General features: G+C 36.9%; 1 protein-coding gene across 2 annotated transcripts in view; it reads left to right on the top strand.

The window, feature by feature from the left end:
- LAMP2 (lysosomal associated membrane protein 2) overlaps positions 1-22658 on the top strand; it is a 37171-nt gene that overhangs the window by 12756 nt on the left and 1757 nt on the right. Inside the window, exons 3-9 of one of the 2 annotated variants that reach the window (XM_006082154.3) lie at positions 281-494; positions 4402-4560; positions 5736-5923; positions 6741-6863; positions 12654-12717; positions 13281-13445; positions 16116-18564. In XM_006082154.3, the coding sequence (XP_006082216.1) occupies positions 281-494; positions 4402-4560; positions 5736-5923; positions 6741-6863; positions 12654-12717; positions 13281-13445; positions 16116-16255 (1053 nt within the window). In that variant the 3' untranslated portion in view covers positions 16256-18564. Of the gene's footprint in view, positions 1-280; positions 495-4401; positions 4561-5735; positions 5924-6740; positions 6864-12653; positions 12718-13280; positions 13446-16115; positions 18565-22658 lie in introns of those variants that run through there. The other variant, XM_006082153.3, reaches the window with a different exon arrangement.

Raw genomic sequence — 22658 nt, forward strand, 5'->3', positions numbered from 1 at the left:
CACCTATTTTGCCCTCCCCAACTCTCTTTCCCCTGTTGTCTGTATCTATGAGCTTGTTTTTGTTTGTTTGGTTAGTTTATTGCTTTTTATTTTATATTTCACATATGAGTGAAAGCTTATGGTTTTTGTCCTTTTCCATTTTAGCATAATACTCTCAAAACCTATCCATATTGTTGCAAATGGCAATATTTCATCTTTTTATGGCTGAGTAGTATTCCATTGTATGTATGTACTACATCTTTATCTAATCATCCACAAATCAAACTTCTTTTTCTTTTAGAAAACTGTAACCATTTCAGACCTTGGCAATGCAACATACAATGGAAGTATCTGTGGTGATGACCAGAATGGTCCCAAAATTGAGGTGCAATTTGGATCTGTTTTTTCCTGGACTGTGAATTTTACAAAGGAGAAGTCTACTTATTTAATTGAAAGTATCTCATTTTCCTATGACACTAATGATAGCACAACATTTCCTGATGCTAAAAAGAAAGGTAACCTTAATAATTGGATTTGTGTTATGTTCTCTTGCTGTTTATTAATAATAAAAATGTGAACAATTTAAAAATTATGCTTATGCATGTATGTCTTCCTAACTAGACTGGAAACTATGCTTTTGTATCCTTTCCATACCCATGTACAGCACAGTGTTCAACACAGCATTGATATTTTCTATGCTTTGTATCAGATAGTACCTTAATCCTTACCAATAAGCCTGAGAAGTAGATATTTTCCCAACTTTACATGTAAAAGGAATGAGGCTTGATGATATTAAATTACTTTCCCAAACGTCACACAGGCTAGTAAGTGGGCGAGCTGTTTTTTTGAACCAAAGTCTATTTAGCTACACACTTAACTATTATTATTTATTTCATTCAATGGACACTCAATAAATGTTGAATCAATGAACAAATCCTTTATTAATAACTATTTTAAATGTGTACAAATTCAGTAATCTAAAAGGAGCAGAAATGCTTCATCTGCAAATCTTTCTAGCATTTTGATAGGATTTTGCCAACAAGTAAATGATTAATTAAAGGTAAAATGACTGGAGTCAACATTTACTGCTATTTTGAGAAATATCAGGTCAAAAAGAACTTGGGGAAAGCATTGGCAATTAGGTCACCATTGCAACTACTAGAACTGAAATGTGTATTAAAATGTTTTGAAGGCATGGATAATGGAGATTTCCATTGTGTTAGGGATATAATTCTCTCCCTTTTCCCCTTCTGTTGAGGTTGAGTTAACATGATGTTTGTAATAGCTTAGCATTTCTCACCAGTAATATTTCATCCTGACCCCAGAAATAGATACAGAGACTTCAGTTGCCTAGACCTGGAGATAAATAACTCATTTGGATATATGGATATTAAAAGATCATATTTTAAGGACTCAGAAGTGAATGTGGTCATATAAAATGGGAGTTATCGCAGACTAAGATTTGGAAATCAAATCCTAGTTTTCTTTTTTACCAATCTCTTAGTTTGAGGGGGATAACTAAAGCAAATTTGTTATGAGATATCGTATATATTTAGTTTTGTGCCCTACATTGTATTTCAGAGCTAGTATAAGATTTGCCCCTCACTTTCAAGGAGCTTAAAAACTAGTTGGAGAGACAAAGTGAAATTATTTTTTCAACTTATATGGGAAAATTAGAAGGCATTGAGATCTGTGTGAAGTTGTTGTTTGTGCTTGGGAGATTGGAGGACTCGTACATCTTTTCTGACAATGTGAGAGAAGCTCTCCTGTGGTTCTCAACCTTCCTAATGCTGCGACCCTTTAATACAGTTCCTCATGTTGTGGTGACCTCCAACCATAAAATTATTTTCGTGCTACTTCATAACTGTAATTTTGCTACTGTTATGAATCGTAATATAAATATCTGATATGCAGGATGTATTTTCAGGGGTCGCGACCCACAGGTTGAGAACCGCTGCTCTAGACCCTCTCTCTCAAAATACAGAGTGACTTTTGCATATTGTACATAGTCCCTGAGCCCATCTGTGCATACCTGCAGTTAAGAGGTCAGATTTAAAGTGTTCTCATAAGGAGTCCTGATTAAGAAAGAGCACAGAGAAAGGAGAGGTCAGTGTGTGTTGAAGTGAAAAAGTAGGACCTGAGCTGAAACTCTGCTAATGTAGAATTAGAGTAAGCAGAGATTTTTGAGCTGAGTATTTCCAGCAGGGGGAAGCATCATGTGTGCGGCAGTAATTGAAGAGCTGCCTGATTAAAATAGAGGCTGTGTGTGTAGCAGCCAAGAAAATCAAGTTGGCTAGGTGGCAATGGGTCTAAGTTATAGGGAGCCGTGGAAGCCAAGGAAAAGCATTTAGCTTGATAGGGTAGGCACTGGGGAACCATGTTAGTTTTTTACCAAGTGAGCGATATAACCAAAGCAGAGACTACTAGTTTATAAAGAATATTCTGCAGAATTAATTTGGAAGTGAGGAGACTGCATGCAGAGAAGCCAGCTTCCAAGGCTATTATAGTAATTAAGGTATGATGTGATGAGTGCCTGGACCAAATGGGTGGCAAGAAAAGGAGGTGGGGTTTAATCTGACAGATTGATGGGAAAACTTTGGACTCTAAAAGCTAACACCTATTTCACCCACCTTTTATTTTTAAATAAGGAGAATGCAGATTTTTTTTTATTACTAGCATCTGTGTAATATTTGAAACTATTTGGAATTTAAAAGGGCTTCCTTAAATGGACTGTTTATGGTTTTTGAGATAATTTTGTGTTTTCTTTTTAGGCTTCTGATAATTGAAGTGACTTGGAAATTGCTGTTTTCTTTAAAGAATTTTTTTCTTGATTAAAATACAGAAAAGTACCAAGAATAATATAACAGGCCCACGTGTACCCATTACCCAGAATTAGTAAATGCCATTGTTTTTCACATTTTGCCTCATCTTTTAATTTTATTTTTTAAATATATTTTTGTTGATTTCAGAGAGGAAGGGAGAGGGAAAGAGAGATAGAAACATCAATGATGAGAGAGAATAATTGATCGGCTGCTTCCTGCACATCCCACACTGGGGATTGAGCCCACAACACAGGCATGTGCCCTGACCGGGAATTGAACTGTGACCGCCTGGTTCATAGGTTGATGCTCATCCACTGAGCCATGCTGGCTGGGCTAAAGAAATAAAATCTTACAAATACATTTGAGGTTTCCTTTGTACCCACTCTCTAGAGCCATTTTCCTCCCTGCCTCCTGAAACGTAACCACTCTCATGAATTTGGAGTATAGCCTTTCTGTCTATTTGTTCCTTCTTGACTAATACACATGTCAGTATATATGTTCATAAACAATACATAGTTTAAAAATGATAGTTTTATAGTGTAAATCAATATTTCTACAACTTGTTTTTTTTATTAATTTGTTTTTTGAGGTCTAAATACAGCGAGTTCATGTAGCTGTTCACTTACGTTAAGGGTAAAAACAATTGTTCTAGTTTATTGGTTAAAATTTTTTTCTTTGGCCATTAGGGGGCGCCAAGGCAGCATTAACTGGCTGCCGGGCTATATGATGGAGAGGCGCAAAAAGCAGCCTGTATTATGGACCTTGAATAGTACCTTCCTTCCTTACTGCTTCTCCAAAAGAAACTAAGTCATTTGGGTGGATAAGTGTGATCACAGTCTTTTGAAGTTTTACTATAGGAATTATAATAAATACTATGTACAGAATGGCTATAACTTACTGCTTTCACATTCTGAAGATTTCATGAAATGGAATAGTCTTTAAATTCTATCCAAGAAGAGATTCCAAAAATTCATGTAGTTACTATAACTTACTTTGGGATAGTAGCACAGAAATAAAGATCTACTATAAAATCCCTGATTAATGCATCTGTCTTCCTTTTTAGTCACTGTCCTGTTGATTCTACCTTAGATATATGTTTTCAGCCTTGCCTCTTTGCTCTCTTCCTCTCCCGTCTTAGTTTAGGCATCCCCCTCCTTGCTTTTTACCTTAACCATGTCATCAGACTTCTAAGTGGTTTCCCTCTTAAATGACTTTCCCTAACATTTTTCTCCCCTGCCTATCTTCTATACGTTTGCTATCTCCTTTAAAATAAATTGTACATGTGTTATTTATTTCCAGCTTTAAAAACTGGAGCTGACCTCCCACTGCTAAAAAATAAAGCCCCATTAACCTGTCCTTAAATCATATAAGATGCTTCAGAGTGTGACCACCTGCAGCTTGTCTTCCCTTCCTAACCCCCATTTCTCTTGTACCCTGTGTTTCATCCCTAGGGAATGTGTCATTCCCTGAAGATGCCATGTCCTTTGTCACTTTGGAGATGGGGTGGGGCAGGCAGAAGAGAAGAAAGTGTAATGCATATTTATATTATCGCTTTTTTTTCTACCTTCCTAAAAACAGCTATTGTTAATCTTTTTTACAGGAATTTTTACTGTTCATGAACCTGTGGCATTCAGAATTCCATTGAATGACATCTTTAGATGCAATAGTATGTTGACTGCAGAAAAGAAAGATGTTATCCAGCACTATTGGGATGTTCATGTACAAGCTTTTGTCCAAAATGGCACAGTGAGCACAAAAGGTGACTCCTTAAAGTATATGTTCCTGTATTTGGGTCCTAAATTAAGATGAGTATACCAGGTAGCTTTGTTGAAGTTGTTACCTGCAAGCAAGCATATACTAAGATTTATTCATAGTTTACACTGGACTGTAATATTTTTATAAATAATAATTCTTATTCTTATGGAACTTATAATTTTAAGTTTATAATGCACCTCTTGTGGAATGGTATTTTAAAAATATTTTTATTGATTTCAGAGCGGGAGGGAGAGGGAGAGAGAGATAGAAACATCAATGATGAGAGAGAATCACTGATCGGCTGCCTCCTGCATACCCCCCACTGGGGATTGAGCCTGCAACCCGAGCATGTCCCCTGACTAGGAATCGAACCATGACTTCCTGTTTCATAGGTTGATGCTCAACCACTGAGCCATGCCAGCCAGGCTGGAATGGTATATTAAAATGCTTTATTTATAGTGTTTTCAGCCGATACAACCTAGTCTTTGTTTGATCAAATCCTCAAATAGTATTTGATCGTCAGCTCTTTCACTTTTGATGATGCAAGTCCAAAGCATAGAAATTTTATTTCTGAGTTCTAATCTTGAATTTTATAAATTGGTTTTATAATTTTCATATAACTTTATATAACTGTAACAATTTCTCATTCATCAGTTCTGGGAAACTACCAATACTTCCTAAAAAGAGGTTGAAATGCCTATGATTTGCTCTAGGGGTAACACAAATAAAAAGTTCATTTGTATTTAAATCCTTCAATAATCTCTAAACTTTCTTCTGGTAAACACTATCTTTATAGTGGTTGTATGTGGGAGAGAAGGGGGCAGGCCTACATTGGAGCAAAATGTTTTCAAACTTAAGTCTCTGATTTTCACATAAGAGGCAGTGAAGTTCTTTGGGAATAAAGGGACTTAAGGGTCTGAAATGATGGATTTGCAGCTGGCCATGTTTGAGTAGATAAAGCATTTGTGTGTGTCAAGCCTGTCTGCTGTGTCATAACTCTTAGAGATTGTCTGCATATGAAGCAGCAGTTTGAGAATTCTGACTCATTTATTTTAAAATATCTATCGAGGTATTCCCTCCCCTTCTTTTGGACTGCTATTGTGATAAATAGTTTGCTCTTCCTAGGCCTTTATGAGTTGAGAAAAAGTCTTCTTTAATTTATTTTGTCCTTTGTTTTAGAGTTTCTGTGTGAGAAAGATAAAACTTCAACCACTGTTGTGCCCGTTACTCCCACCACTTTACCATCTCCTACTACAACACCTGCTCAAAAGGAAAAACCAGAGATTGGATCCTATTCAGTTAATAATACCAATGGTACTTGTCTTCTGGCTACCATGGGGCTGCAGTTGAACATGACTCAAGATAAGGTATAGTTGTCTATAGATATCACTCAAGATAAAGTATGGTTGTTTATTTTTATGCTACATTCTATTTGCATCTCCTTTCAAATAGTGTAGCCTACTTTCAGCTCAAGCGTAGTGTTATTAGAATGATGGCATTTTAAATGGAGATTTGATGTTGACTCATTGAGTTTTGGTGAGTTTGGAGTTACTATAACCATGAAGAGTTAATGTTGTTCTCAAGGTGTTATCTCGGGCAGTGGGAAACCTAGCAGTTTAACAGACTGTTTGGGTTTAGATTCCATTTGCCATCAATAGATCAGGCAATATCAGAGTTGATCGTTATTTCAGTCAGTTTAAATATAATTCCTTCACACTTTTATCAAAAACATATGCTATAGGTTGATGTATGAGAACAGTGTAGCTGTCTATTTCTCCAGCTGTTTGATGACTGGAATCATATAGATATGTCCACATACAGCATGGAACTTCTAGTTGCAGTGTTCCACTGAGGCTACAGAGGGTGTACCAACAAACAAATCCCATTTCCAGAGACCTGTGACTTAAACAAGCCAGACAGCTCTTGCTCCATAAATTATGTGTATTTTCATTTGGCTTCTTACTAAGGAAGCTTCCCTCTTGTTTTTCTTTTTTTTTAAAGTCATCTGAGTCACAGCTTGAAGGCCTGTGCCAACTTTGTTTGAAAGTAAGACATCATAAACTTAAGTATCCAGACAAAAGGATTTTTTTGTTCTCCACTAAAGTTGGTCTTATTAGATTATAAGGTTTTGTTGTAGACATTTGTGGCTAATCTGTACCTTCCTCCCCCCTTCTTCCCTTAAAGGTGGTTACAGTTATTAACATCAAACCCAATACAACTCACTTCACTGGCAGCTGCCATTCTCAAACTGCTCTACTTAGGCTGAACGGCAGCAACATTAAGTATCTTGACTTTGTCTTTGCTGTGGTGAGTAATAGATTTTTCTAAAATTAGGCTTATTCTCTCAGAAAGACATCTGAAAGTATAAATAGGTGTGTGTGTGTGTGTGTGTGTGTGTGTGTGTGTGTGTGTGTGTTGGGGAGATAATTAGCTCTATTTTCCATTTCAACACTACTTAATTATAGAGTGTAGTCCATTGATTCCTGTTAATCCCTCAGGGTCACCTCAATGGTCTGTGGCTGGACTCTTACATTAATGTTCACCAATTGTGGCTATTCTGCATTTATATAGATCTTAGGGTAGGAGCAAGAATCAACCCACATCAAAAAAACTGTCTAGCCGAGCCAGTGTGACTCAGTGGTTGAGTATCAGCCAATAAACCAGGAGGTCACTGGTCAGGGCATATGCCCGGGTTGTGGGCTTGATCTGCAATAGGGGGCATGCAGGAGGCAGGTGATCAATGATTCTCTCTCATCATTGATTTTTCTATCTTTTTCTTCCTCTCCCTTCCTCTCTGAAATCAATAAAAACAACTGTCTAATCTCTCCATATATAAAAAGTATGTATACATATGTATGTGTGTGTGGTGTGTATATATATATATATATATATATATATATATATATATATAAAAGCCCAGTGACTGAAAAGCAGAATGACCAGTTGACCAGTCTCTATAACGTGCACTGACCACCAGGGGGCAGACGCTCAACACAGGAGCTGCCCCCTGGTGGCCAGTGTGCTCTCACAGTAGGAGCACCGCTCCGCTGACCAGGATGAACAGCTGCTCCCACAGCGGGCTGATCCTCTCAGGCCATGCCCCCATCAGTGCACGATCGGTGCACTGGGCCTCTAGTATATATATATATAAAAGCCTAAGCGACCATTAGGACCAGACGACCAAACGACCAGCTGGTAGCAATGATGCACACTGACCACCAGGGGGCAGATGCTCATGCGGGAGCTGCCCCCTAGTGGTCAGTGCACTCCCACAGCTAACCTCCTATGGCCGGCCAACCTCCCGCGGCCCCTCCCCCTGGCTGGTGGCCCGATCGGCCTGGTCAGGACTGGGCGAGATGGCCCCGATCAGCCCTGATCACCAGCCAGGCCGAGGGACCCCACCCATGCACAAATTTGTGCACTGGGCCTCTAGTATAGATATAAAAGATAAAGTAATATCCATACTATTTTTCTCTATTATTGGTTAGAAAACTCTCATGTTTGTGTACTATAATATATTAGGCATTTTGGAAGCTAAACTATTTGTAATAGTACCAGTAATAACAGCTACATTTGAGTAATATCTATAAGGCTCTGTATAAATACTTTACATGCATTAATTAATTAAATCAAGACAGTTTATAATGGCAGCATTCAGGTTTTTGTTCATATTTGTATCAAGGTCTGAACCTTAAACAGAAAGTTCCAAGTTAAGCACACATTCTCTACTTCTTGCTAGCATAAATGAATCATTGGGAACCTTTATTTTCACCTTCTCGGAAGCAATTGTTATCCCCACGATTTTTGGAGGGGTGTGTGTGTATCTAAGGGATAGGAAAATAGTCTTGACATCTGATATAGAAAAAGTTAATCTGTTATTATTTGTTTTATATCTGAACTTGGTTTCCTGAGCCTAAAACCTTTTTTTCTCTCTGGAATATAATGCCAAGAAACTTAGGGTTATATTAGACAGCTACATTTTAGAAAGGTTTACAAAAATCTTCCCTTTTCTAACATTCAAATCATTCCTCTGTTATACTACATACTAGGGCAGTGATGGCAAACCTATGACACACGTGTCAGAGGTGACACGCGAACTCATTTTTTTGGTTGATTTTTCTTTGTTAAATGGCATTTAAATATATAAAATAAATATCAAAAATATAAGTCTTTGTTTTACTATGGTTGCAAATATCAAAAAATTTCTATATGTGACACAGTACCAGAGTTAAGTTAGGGTTTTTCAAAATGCTGACACGCTGAGCTCAAAAGGTTCGCCATCACTGTACTAGGGGCTCAATGCACGAAATTCGTGCACTGGGGGGGTGGTGTCCCTCAGCCCAGCCTGCCCCCTCTCACATACTGGGAGCCCTCAGGGGATGTCCTAGTGACGGCTTAGGCCTGCTCCCTGCTCCCCTTGGGGAGCGGGCCTAAGCTGCAGTCTGGCCTCCCTTTGTGGGAGGTGATCGGGCTGATCAGGGCAAGGCACCAGCCTCATCACCCAGCTGCTGCAGTCACTGCCAGTCACCGCAGCCAGCAAGGTTTTTTCATCAACACGGGCTCCAGTCCCTTCACCATGAAAAAATGACAACTTTCTTTAGGCATTTTCAAGATGTGTCTTTCATATAATAATAATTTCTTTATTATTTTTTTTATCCTCACCTGAGGATATGTTTCCATTGATTTTTAGAGAATGTGGAAGAGAAAGGGAAAGACAGAGAGAAACATCAAAGTGAGAGGAACACTTTGATTGGTTGCCTCCTGCATGCCCCACACTGGGGATCGAGCCTGAAACTTGGGCATGTGCCCTGACCCGGGCATGTGCCCTAATCTGGAATCAAATCATGACCTCCTGGTTCATGGGTCAACACTCAACCACTGAGCCACACCAGCCAGGTGACACATTATCTTTTAAAGTTGCATGGTGATTATACTATAGTCACTAAGAATGAGGAAATTAATATTTTAGGTTTATTCCCTTTTGAGGGATTGAGTTTGATCTTTCTATATATGGTAAGATCCTAAAAGGACCATGGTTTCTTCTGACTCTAATGGGAAAATATTTAATAATTACAATATTTAATTTGCCTAACAGATTATTTTAAAGTGCAATCCAGAATAGTTCTATTTTAACCATGCTACAGGCACTTTGAAAATTCAGGAAAAACCTGTAATGTCATTAGAGTTCAGTGGGGCCCATCTCACCTTCATGATAGATGCTTCCAAAGGAGAATTTATTGAATTCCAGTGTATTATTTGCAGGATGCTATGGTGGGATACAAAGAAGGCATATATTCTCAGGGTGCCCACAGTTTAGTGGTAAAGATAGAAATAGACAAGTAATTACTGTTTTGAGGAAGACCTTGAATGCCATGCTAAGACTTTTGAATTTGATTCTGTGGGCAATAGAGTACTGTAGAAGGTACATACAAAGTGAGATGAGTGTTAGACCAGAGGAAAATACAAGGTGCTATGGGAGTACAGAGGCTGGAGTGGTTAACTCTGGCTGGTGGTGAGTCAGGAAAGCTTAATGGAATAGATTACATTTGAGCTGGACCTTCAAGGATGGGTCAGATTTGTACACAAGGGGAGTGAGTACAAAAGTACAGGTTATCTCTGGATAAAGGAACCCAGTCAAGACCAGCCAAGAATATGAGGCATGTAGCATGTTTAGTAAAAGATAAATATGGAAGAGTGGTTGGGACAAATTGTGGAGAGCCTTGAATGCTGAGCCAGGACATAGCCTAAGCAGAGGAGAGATGTGAAGAGGTGGTCAAGTCTTCCTTTATGCTTCCTTCTGAAATTTCTGAGTCTGCCCCCTCGTTTTCATTCCCTACTGCCTTTGCCCTGATTCCAACTTGCATTACCTCATACCTGGACTATTCAGTCTTCTTAATTAATCCCTCTTCTTCCTCCCCTCCCTCAATGTTCTGCATCAGCTAATCTTCTTGAAGCACATCCCTTCCTCAGAAACCTCCAGTGGTTCTGTTTTGCCAATAAGATAACATCTAAATCCCTGGCAGGGTAGTTCTAGCCTCCTTCCCTGACGCTGTGCAATGTAACCTGCAATCCAGCTTTGTTTCCTTCGTTCCGTCTTCCTGAATCTCATGCTTTCCTCATCTTGTTTTCTGTACACAATCCAGTGAGGTAGGAGGTAGGTAGTAACCAGCACACAGGCTCTGCAGCCAGACCTCCTGGATTCAAATCCCAGCTCACTGACTACTAACCATATAGCCTCTGGGAAAGTTACTTAACATCTCTTCACTTTGATTCCCCCATCTCAAAATGGGGTGGTGTAATTATTCAATGAAGCTTCATATGTAAAGTTTTAAGAACAGTGCTTAGCACTTAGTAAATTCTCAGGTACTAGTATATTTGTGATTACGCTTATTTTTTTAAAATTTATTTTTATTGATTTCAAAGAGAAAGGGAGAGGGAGAGATAGAAACATCAATGATGAGAGAGAAGCACTGATCGGCTGCCTCCTGCATGCCCCTCACTGGAGACTGAGCCCACAACCCGGGCATGTGCCCTTGGCCAAAATCGAACCCAGGACCCTTCAGTCCCCAGACTGACACTCTATCCACTGAGCCAAACCAGCTAGGGCATGATTACACTTATTTTCTACCTTTACTCATGTTGTTGCCTTCTTGAATACCCTTTTCTGTTTGTTTTCTAATTGAATCCTACCCAATTCAAATGGCCCATCCTTAAGCTTGCATTACTTTTGCTCCTCCCTTAGTTGGAAGTAATTTTTCTCCTTTTCATTTTCATAACTTAATCACTTTCTTTTTGTAATATGGTTATTTATGTACAGTATATATATATAAATTTAGGTCTGTTAATTGTTTCATATCTGAACTTGGTTTCTTGAACATAAAACCTTTTTTCTCTATGGAATATATGCCGAATAATTGAGGATTATATCTAATTATATTTTAGAAAGGTTTACAAAAAATATTTCCTTTTCTAACATTCAAATCATTCCTCTGTTATAGTACCTATATGGCCAGTGAATATAATATTAAATTCCAAGACCCACTAGAACATTCTAAGACCCCCCCAGGGGATGTTTAAAACTAAATATAGTACCAAACTCTATATATACTGTGTTTTCTCCTATACATACATACTGATGATTAATTTAATTTATAAATTGGCCATAGTAAGAGATTAACAATAAACAATAAAATAGAACAGTTAGAACAATATACTGTAATACAAGTTATGTGAATGTGATTTCTCTCTCTACAAATATCTGGAACTTTCCATTTAAGATTTGTGTACTGGGGTTGATCATGAACAACTAAAATCGTGGAAAGTGAAACTGCAGAAAGCAAAACTGGATAACTGGGGACTACTGTATTCATCTTATCTTCCCTGGCAGATTGCAAACGGGGCGGGGGGTGGGGCGGGGGGTGCAGGATTCAAATCTGGTTCATTTTGCTAGCTCCCTGGAGCACTTCAATATGTTACCTTGTACATACTAAGCACTGACATAATTGGAATGATGGGCTAATCAGATGAGTGCTTCAGAAAAATAATAGCAGAGAAGGAAAGCTTGAGTTTGAGAGGCTGAAAGGCAGGGAGCTCAGTTAGAGGCTATTATGATCCAAGCTAGAGGTGGGGAGGGCTTACTTAGCAAGTGACAGGAGGAATAAAATGGAGGAAATGAATTGAGTGTCTGAGAACCATATCTCTGGTCCAAAAATTGGAAACAAAATGCAGAGGGAAAGGGTTTCTGTCCCATTTTGTATTTTCTACTTAGTTACAATTGATTCTAATATTAAATTCCAACACCCACTGAAACATTCCAAGACCCCCAGGGGATTGCATCTCTGCTGAGCACAGCAATTAGACCTGTAGAATAATACTTTCTGTTGAATAGAGTTTTAATTCATAGTTTTATCTTTTGGGTAATGGTATTTGATTGCTTTTATTCTGTAGAAAGTAACTCCCTGTAAAATTATTTGCAGTATAATATCAGTTCCAGCCTGTATATCTAGTCAGCTGTAATAGAGATGAGCTCTGTAGATTCTCTAATATGAAACAGTCCTTATGATGTGTTGATTAACTGCAAACTCATTTTTTTAATAGAAAAATGAAAACCGATTCTATCTGAAGGAAGTGAATGTCAGCATGTATTTGGTTAATGGCTCTGGTAAGCAAAATATTGGCCTCAGGGTAAAGAGTGTGTGTTACACTGAAGGAATAGAAACCATAATTGTCTTGTTACCAAATAGTGCCTTACTAATGGGACAGAAGATTTTGTGTGAAAAATCATACTTTGACTACAACTTAAAATCAGTAACTTAGAACTATAGTAGTCTATCTTTTGCAGTATACCATATTTTCAAATCATGGTGGGTAATAGTTAAGGATGTGACTGATTTTTAGACTATAGAAACATCTATAGAAAAAGCAGGGAACATTGACAGATAATGAATAGAATTAGTGAGTTGATTACTACTATATTGTAAGGTACAAAATGTTGAATCATTGTATTATACACATGAAACTAATATAACTAACATAATATTGTATACCAACTCTACTTAAATTTAGAAAAAAAGGAAAGATAGGGAACCTAGTGACGGGAAGAATTGCTTTTTGTAGGTAGACTTTGTACCCCAAGCTCTTATACTTCACTGAAAAATTCTGAGTTCAGTCTCACTTTTTATGTTAATAGGATAAGATGTTACTAACATATTTTTTTCTTTGAAGTTTTCAGCATTGCAAATAACAATCTTAGCTACTGGGATGCCCCCCTGGGAAGTTCTTATATGTGCAACAAAGAGCAGACGGTTTCAGTGTCTGGAGCATTTCAGATAAATACCTTTTATCTAAGGGTTCAGCCTTTCAATGTGATAGAAGGAAAGTATTCTACAGGTAAGAGTCAAACCAGATTTATTAATAATTGATGGTCTTATGTTGACTTTTCCTTTGAGTCATGAATACTTAAGCATTGAACTACAGAAATATAAACTCGCCTCTCGACTCCATGGTAGAGTTCTCAAAGCCTTGAGCAAGTTGTGTCACTCTATATTTGGCTCATCATTTTGCTCAACGTAGATTTTTGTGTGATCTGAAAACCATTTGCAACAAACTTCTTAAAGCCAAAAACTGATAAAAGCTTTACATGAGCTAAATTTACTTAAGGTGGGGATGTTGCCCCCAGGTTTTAGTTTGTGAGAAGGATGGCACTTGGGAGCAGCAGCTTTGAGCATCTGGCATCTGCCTTGGGGCCATCTTCCAGCTGGAAACATTTTCATACTTGAATAAAAGCAGTTTGGCCATGTTTTGTTGAGACAAAAGATTATGGTAGCAAAGCCTCAAATATCAGGAACTATGCTTTGGCCAGCCAGAATGATCTGGAGAATTTAAAAATCATGTGCCAGTGTGAATGAGGCCTTTTGAAGATCTACTCAGTCCTTATGATAGTGTTTATCAGATTTTTAATGAAACCTTTGCAAGCGGCTCACTACAGTGTTTATATGAGTATGAAAGATGCATTTGGCATTACAAGATTAAAATTTGCATGAAGGAAAAAGTACATAAAATTCCTTAGTTGACTTGCCCTTTTAAACCATTTACTTAAAATTGTTGGTTTGTGGATTGCAGCTCTGCTGAGCACAGCTATCCAGTCATGCACAGCATTTTAAACTATTAATTCCATGGTTTAGAACAGGGGTGGGGAATGTCCAGCCCGTGGGTCGTATAAGGCCCATGAAATCATTTGGTCTGGCCCTGCTGAGGCATTAGGGTGAATTAAATAAATGTTTGACCAAATATAGTAGGCTAATTTTTAAGTTGATAATTTTGTATGGCCCACGAATGTTATAAATATCCATCTGGCCCTTGGCAGAAAAAAGGTTCCCCACCCCCGGTTTAGAAAAAAATGTTGAAGCTGTGTTTAAAAATCAATATGCTCTGAGCCATTCAGCTACTTTTGCATTCAGCTACTAGTGCTGAACACCTAGCCTGACTAGGTTAGGTCACAATAAATTGGGTTCTTCGCCCTACTACCATTCTTGTGACGAGAGAGGTTAATCACACCTTAAACTTTTAAAAACATTTATTTTTCCCTTTTGTTTGTTTTTCTTTTTTACTTCAATTATTTTGATCCTTTAATGATTTTCTTCTTGAGTCTTTATCTAGCTCCTCTACATTATTACCTTAATTTTAGGTCCAGATTTGTATTTAGAATTTAAAGTTATTTGCAGTGTAATATCAGCTCAAGCCTGTATATCTAGTCAGTTGTAATAGAGATGAGCTCTGTAAATTCTCTAATTTGAAACTTTGCTGTTTATGTGCATATAATTTAAAATGTCACCCAAAGGAGTATACAACATTTAATATAAAGGTAGGCAAAAGTAGGTCTATAGTTGTGAGTACACAAAACAGTTTATTCTTGTATTATTTTGTATTTTTCCATATGAACAACTGTAATCTGCTTTTGCCAATCCCTGTCTTGATGATGAATGTATCACCAATTTGTTGGGCTATGCTCTTGACTGTGGGTGCCTATAAATACAACACAGTGGTAATACGTGACTATATAGGAGAAAGAAATAGACTTGTAGTAAGGTAAAAGAATATTGATTGGATTTTACTGGATCAGACTACTCCCTAGGAAAAGAAAAAAATATTCTATGGACTGCCAATCCTGACCAGATTGATAAATGTATGATAAATGTAATAAACACACTCAAAGTAGTAAGAGGTCCCAGTTTCTTGACTTGCAGCCACTAAAATCATGTACTCTAAGTCAGGGATCCGTATACTTTTCTATAAAGGCCCAGACAATAAATGTTTAAGGTTTGAAGGCCATATGGTCTCTCTCACAACTAGTCAGCTCTGCTATTGTAGCACAAGGACAGCCATAGGCAATAACCAAATGAGTATGGCTGTGTTCCAATAAAACTTTATTTATGGACACTGAAATTTGAATTTCATATAATTCTCATGTCTCAAAATATTCTTTTTTGTTTCTTTTAAACCATTGTAAAATGTTTAAAAGCCATTTTTAGCTCTTGGGCCAAATTTGGCTCATGGGCTAGTTTGCCGTTCTCTGTCTAAAGGATTCCAGAGCTAGTCTGGCCATCCTAATCCCATGATTAAACCATCCTGATCTGGTCCCAGTCTCCCAAAAGACATTCACTCTACCACTGAGAGGCTCGTCTTGCCATGTGAAATGGGCTAGATTAGCTCACTTCATTTTAAATAAAGTAATACTCCCGTTTTGGAAAGGACTTTGAATATAAATTAAAAAACATGTACACATGTATGCATTTACTCATAGGTACAAATATATATGTATTCATATATATGAATATACGTACAATCATATACGAATGAAAGAACAAATGAGTTTTAGGATTTTAATTCTAGAGCAATCTATAATATTCTATAGCTTTATCTTTAAAATATACTGTCTTAATTACTTAAAGTTGAACTTGTAAGAGCACTTCTGACTTTTGAGTCAACATCTTTTACTTTTGGACATTCTTTTTTTTTTATTATACTCATTATTTGTTACACACTTTTTCTCACCTACAGCCCAGGAGTGTTCGCTGGATGATGACACCATTCTAATACCAATTATAGTTGGTGCTGGTCTTTCAGGCTTGATTATCGTTATAGTGATTGCTTACCTAATTGGCAGAAGAAAAAGTTATGCTGGATATCAGACTCTGTAACACTAATGCATATGTGATCTCTGTTCCAAAGTAATAAAGCAAGTACAAATTCCAACATGCAATACTATCCAATTTAAGATATATTTATTTTTAGTTCTGATCTTAGAACCAGTGGTATGGGGGATTTTGTACTTAAATAAATACAAACACCCCAAAACTATTAACTACAAATTGGTCATGTGAATTTGGTTTTCCTAACCAAGGCATTTAAATCTGTTGTTTCTTCAGCCAAAGGCATGTGCAAAATCACCTGGATTATAGGTTCTATTTTATTTGCTTGAATTAGTGTTTCAGTGTTTTTACTTTAGTCATTCTGACTAGAAATATACAGTTTAGGAAAAACAGGTTTTTAAAAGAGATTTGTTTTCTTGCATGTGGTTGAATTGAGACAGTACATTCTACAGTGGATTTGTACTTGCTCCCTTTGCATTTTTTTCTGTGATTTTGTTTGCAGGTTAACTTAGCTGCTTTGACATTGCTATATATTTGACCTAATAGAGATATGGCAGTAGATTTGAACAGTCTAATATTATGTTCTTAGCAATGACTGCTTTCCTAATGCTTTTTGAATACATTTGTATTTAATGTGGCTGTAATGACAAAAGATGCAAAGCTTTTGAAGTTTTAGAATAGGTGTTAAGCTTATTGTTTAATCCCTTCTAAAAAAACCTGGATATTTCAATCTTTTAAATTGCAAGATACAAGACTATTCCAGCTGAGCATTTCAATTTTCTAGGTGCTTTAGAGATAATTGCTAGGCAGTGCCAATTTCGGGCCTTAGTCATTTTACCTGTAAATTGGTCTCTACCTGCAGAGCTAAAGTTAATGTAGACTTCCAGTGTCCTTGGTGGTAGTAGTATCTTTTATTCCTTTTTTATCTTTTCTTTTCCTTAAAGAAGAAATGCCAGTATGTCCTAGAACCTAGAAAAGAAGGGCACTTACACCTATAAAGTAACTTGCACATAACCCAAAAGTCTCGGTCTTCTCCATTAAAATGTTTGGGTTTTTTTGTTTTGTTTTTAAGAGTTGTTCTTTGTTTCCAGCTTAAAGTGATTGCTACAACATTTACTAATTTGGCTTTCCTATTTAAATGGTTATATGCTAATCAAAACTTACATTATTGTTGTTCATTATGGTAGAATCATTATTAATTCATGTATTTTGTGTTCAGTTTTGTCCTCTGGGGAGATGCACCAGTTGTCCATCTACCGTGAACCACCTAATGTTTATATGAGAAAGCAAAACATTTCAGCTTCATAGTTAACATATTTCTTGCTGTTTCTAGGTGTTTTTTATTGGAATGGCTGAGCAAATATTTAGAAATTGTTAATATGCAGCCATATACCAAAGGTGCCTGAGTTTTTTTTTGTGGGGAGGGGGTGTTAGGAGATTGTATACCCCCATTCACTACAAAATGAGATATCTGGGTTCCAAAGTATTATTGATGTTGAATTAATTTGGTAGTCTAACTAAAAACACACACACAAGCAATTGCCTGTAAGCATATATATGTCTATAACTATCTTTCAAGTTATATTGGAGTGCTGAATATTTTTTCCCACTTAAATTTGCTCTCTGTTTAGAGTAGCCTGAAATTCTTACTGGCTCAGAATCAGATTCCTGATCAACCCCTCTCTTAAAGCTACAATGAGCTGCATTGCCAGCTTAAGGCACTTATAAAAGACAAAAGACAAAAATATAAATCTGATTTTTAAAAATTATTTTTTATTTAAATAGTATGTTACTGTAAGATTGTTAACCTTAAAAGAATGGATTGTTAACCTTAATGCTTATAAGAACGTAGGTCTTAGATGTTTCTCACAAGTCAAAACAAAGCAGCTTTAAAAAAAAGAGAGAGATTAAAGCATAAGTGGGTGGCACTGGCTTAATGCTGTTAATGTTTCTAAAAGTTTCTACATTTAATTATATATCTGATTCATATGAAAATATCTCTAATTAACACTGTTTTCTAGAAAATCTGACTTCATTGAATATTTTTGTATCTTACGTGGGCCAGTTTATATACGGTTGGTTATTTCCTACAGCCACATGCTCTTTGTACCTTTTGTAGTTTCATTTGCTTTACTGGGTTTACACCTTGATGGTCTAACACTCTATGGTTCTGAGTGTTTTTCATGTGTTAGCATTTATATAAAGAAACTGGTCCATGTAAATACTTCTCATGTTTTTCTTTCAAATGTTTAAGCCACTAGTTGATGTATGGTATTTCTCTAGATATTTGCTTGTCCATTTGCTCAACATACTGCTTCTAAAACAAACAATAAAGGTTATTTTATTTCTTAAGGAAATTTGCTCACATTATTTCCCATTGGTTGAAGTCAAGATTTTGTATATCACATAATGTCAATTTCTTCCAAAAAGAAAAACTTTACAAATGCTTAGAAATAGAACTAAATTATTTCCAAAATGTCCTGTTGTGTTGTTATTATCTGGAAGAGTGGTTCAATACATGGATCTCTACTGATGCTGGGCTGGCTACGGTATAAGAATCACCTGGGAAACTTGTTATAAAAATTCAAGTTCCAGGCACCATTCCTAGAGTATTTAATATTTAATTTAGCAGGTCTGAGATAAGATGAGCAGGGTCTGTGTGTGTGTGTGTGTGTGTGTGTGTGTGTGTGTGTGTGTGTGTGTGTGTGAAGTTCCTCAGCCAGATCTGGTGTGTAGCCAATTGTGGAACCAGCAATCAAGAATATTCATTTAAGCCCTAGCTGGTTTGGCACAGTGGATAGAGCATTGGTCTGCAGACTGAAGGGTTCCAGGCTTGATTCTGGTCAAGGGCACTACCTTGGTTGCAGGCTTGATTCCCCAGTCCTGGTCAGGGTGTGTGCGGGAGGCAACCAATTGATGTGCCTCTTTCACATCGATTATTCTCTCTGTCTCTCCCCCTCCCTTCCGCTCTCTCTAAAAATCAATGGGAAAATATCCTCAAGTGAGGATTAACAACAACAACAACAAAAATTTATTTAATATTAAAAAGCATCAGAGTATCTTGTGCTTTTTTCTCAACTCCTAAAATGAGGCTGATATTTCATATCTATACATAGCAGCTGTGCATTGCAGCCATATAATCCAAACTATTGATCTGAACCAAAATAGGATTGTGTACAATCTCTCACTCTAAAATGTTTGAACCTTAGTATATCTCACACACACACACACACACACACACACACACACACACACACACAATTAGCAATCTGGCTCATAACTTTCCTCTGGATTACCCAGTTAAGCCATGTGACTGCCAGTTAATCATCATAGCTCCCACCGTTGCTACTAGCTGCCATGTCACTTTGGCCAAGCTGCTTAACTTCTGGGGTCTCGTAAAGTTGAAGGTTTTATTTCTCTATTTCTTTTGAATGGTAGTTTTCCATTTCAGTGAAGATTTGAGTATATTTACCAGTAGAAGGAATCTGATAAGAAGCTCCTTGTTATGTATCAAGAACATAACTTTACATACAGTGTAAAATGCACCATCTTGTTTCTTTTCTTTTTTAGGAGGAATTCTTATAAGACACATATTTTTTTTAAGATTATAGCATTTCATCTCTGTTTAGGTAGATAATGTTAAATTGGCTTGGGCTCATCTCTCTCCCACCCATTTCCTTATCTATTACCTTGGTAGCTAACTTTCTGCATCAAAATTGCCATATTTTGTTTTTGAAAGTAGTATAGACATATTTGGGTAATACTCAATAGCTTCAAGTATCTTTTCAGATTCATGTTATATAGTTCAGTTTGGTTATAGATCTAAAAGATATATAATTAAAAAAAGATGTCACATAAGAATGTAATTCCTAACACTGACTTTTACAAAGAGAAATTTGACACAATTGATTTTAAGAGGAGTTTTTGATTTACATTTTTTAATAAATGTGTATCTCAAAAAATGTGTATCTCAGCTTTCCAACTCACACTGAATATTATTTTTGAAAGATTTCTGAACAGAAATTTGAAGATAACAGGCTTTTTAAAAAATTTCTTTATTGATTAAGGTATTACATATGTGTCCTTATATCCCCATTACCCCTCCCCCCAATCAGGTTTTTTTTTTAATCTATAAGAAACTTAGTTGAAATTTCAATGCCTATGAATAGTTTATCTTTAAAAATCTTAATTGCTTCTCTGACTATTAAACTCTTCCAAAAATACACTTTTCCTTTTCCCCAAAATATTTTCAGTACCGTCTCAAATGTACATTAGGCAAATAGATCAGTTCAAAATGACTTATAGAGTGCTCGCTTTGGCAGCACATATACTAAAATTGGAACAAAATGACTTATAGAATGAGATTTTCTTTTCTTCAGGATGTGATCCTATTAAAATTCCTGTTTTACCAAAATATCTTCCCATTACTTAAAGAATCCTTCAAGGTTGAATGCACAAAATCATTATTTATTATAAATTAATACTTCACATGCTAATTGAGAACATTTTAAATAAGTGACAGCATCTAGAAAGATCTTTGTAAGGGTGGAATTGCCTTTTTGATCTACTTTGGGAATATTTGTCTTACATGAAAGCTTTATTAGCACTATTTATGAAAACTGTTTCAGTACTAGGTCACATAGCCAATTTGGGAAAGATGACTATGAATCCATTGCCAGAATTAAAAATTAATGAATTTTTTAAAAACCCAAGTTATATTAAATCCAAGGCATAATACTGTAAGGTGTATGCTACCTAATAGTTTATGTGCTGGGTGATGATTTGGGAAATTGAAGGGGATAAGCTAACTGGGTGCTCTTAACAAACACCATTTATTTCCAAGTCACATCTAGCAACCTTTATCTGGATTTTTAATAGAACAGAGAAGCAGGTAAGAAAGATAATTGAGCTGGTAGCCACAGTTGATGTCATAAAGTCCTAAACTCCAGGACTGCATCTTGTTCCCAGTCATTGTCCCAGAGGCTAGCCTGGCACATTTCTTAAATACAAGCACAATCAGAATTGCCTTGCAGCCTGTTCATTCTTATTTTTGACACAAATTCTAATAAGTTTAATTATCTGATTTATACATCCATGGTCAATTGCAAGCTAGGAGGAGATCTAGGGCATTAAGAGTCAAGGAAATGGAAAAATAGTAAGAAGTGGTGAGTCAACGTCTCATCCTTCTTCCCTTTTTGCAAACGTATCCCTATCTGAACCACTTGTTCCTTCCTCTTCTCCAGTCTCAGGAAGTTTTCTTTTCCTGGTCAATGCTTCTAGAATCCCATTTCTTCTACCTCTTAGGAAACCTTGTACTCTTCAGCATCTCCAACCTGTCAAATACTAATGGCCCTTTCCCTCATCCTATAAACACCTTGAAGATATCACTTCTTGACCCCATATCCCCTTATAATTACCTCCCTATTGTCCTCTCTGTTCTTCTAAACTTCTTGAAAAGAGTATTGTGTGTTCCCCATCCCAAGTTCTTGATCTCCTACCAGTCACTCCTTGTTCACTCCTAAACCTGCAGCAATTTGACTCATAGCCCTCACCTTCCATATTGCTAGATCCAATTGCAATTTTTCAAACTTCTCTACTATTTTACACTATTCTCCCACACTACCCAAAACTGTTTCCTTCGTTGACTTCTGTGGCACTATTTTCTATCTGCCTTTTCTACTTTTTTTCCTGCTCCTTGATCCCTCAAATAGTGGTGTTCCCAAGGGCTTTGCCTCTGGTCCTGTTTTTACTACTTTCTGTCACTGAGAAATATCTTTGTCTGTTGTTTAACTACCACTTAGGTTCATCAACCACTTGACTCACACACAGGTATTTTAAACTCAGCAGATCTAACACTGAACATCCCCACCTTGCACATATCCCTCTCCATCCTCCCCCATACACAACATTTAAAAAATTAAACCCCCACACAAAAATAACTACAAACAAAACTGAAATGCATATATTCTTCCTCCTGTATTCCCTATCATTAACTAGCACTGGTATCTACATAGCCAGTCACTCAAGCTATCTGTGGAATTGGAAACCATTCAAATTATCTCCTCCTGTCACACCTCTGACATCCATTTGGTCAATTCTGCCTTCTAATCGGATCTCTAGCCTGTCCCTTACGCATTTCCACTTTGTTAACCCAGTTCAGGACCATATTATTGGACATCTGAACTCTAGCAATAGAGGTGCCTCCTAACTTAATAGTACCAGTCTTCCATCTGCCATAACTTCCTGCCTAAACTCCTGCTGCACTTTTTTTTTGGCTGTCAGTATAAGGCCAAAACTACTAGAGCATACAATGCCTTTGTGAGCTGGTCCTAGTACCCTTTTCCTACTGCTTTTCCAGCCAAGAGTACCTCTTGATCCGATGTTCTAGTTATGCCAACCTTTTTGCGTTTCCCCTGAAGTGCTACAATTTTCATACTTCCTTATTTTTGTC

Source organism: Myotis lucifugus, unplaced genomic scaffold (assembly GCF_000147115.1).
Source record: "Myotis lucifugus unplaced genomic scaffold, Myoluc2.0 scaffold_2, whole genome shotgun sequence".
In the NCBI taxonomy this organism is placed as follows: Eukaryota; Metazoa; Chordata; class Mammalia; order Chiroptera; family Vespertilionidae; genus Myotis; species Myotis lucifugus.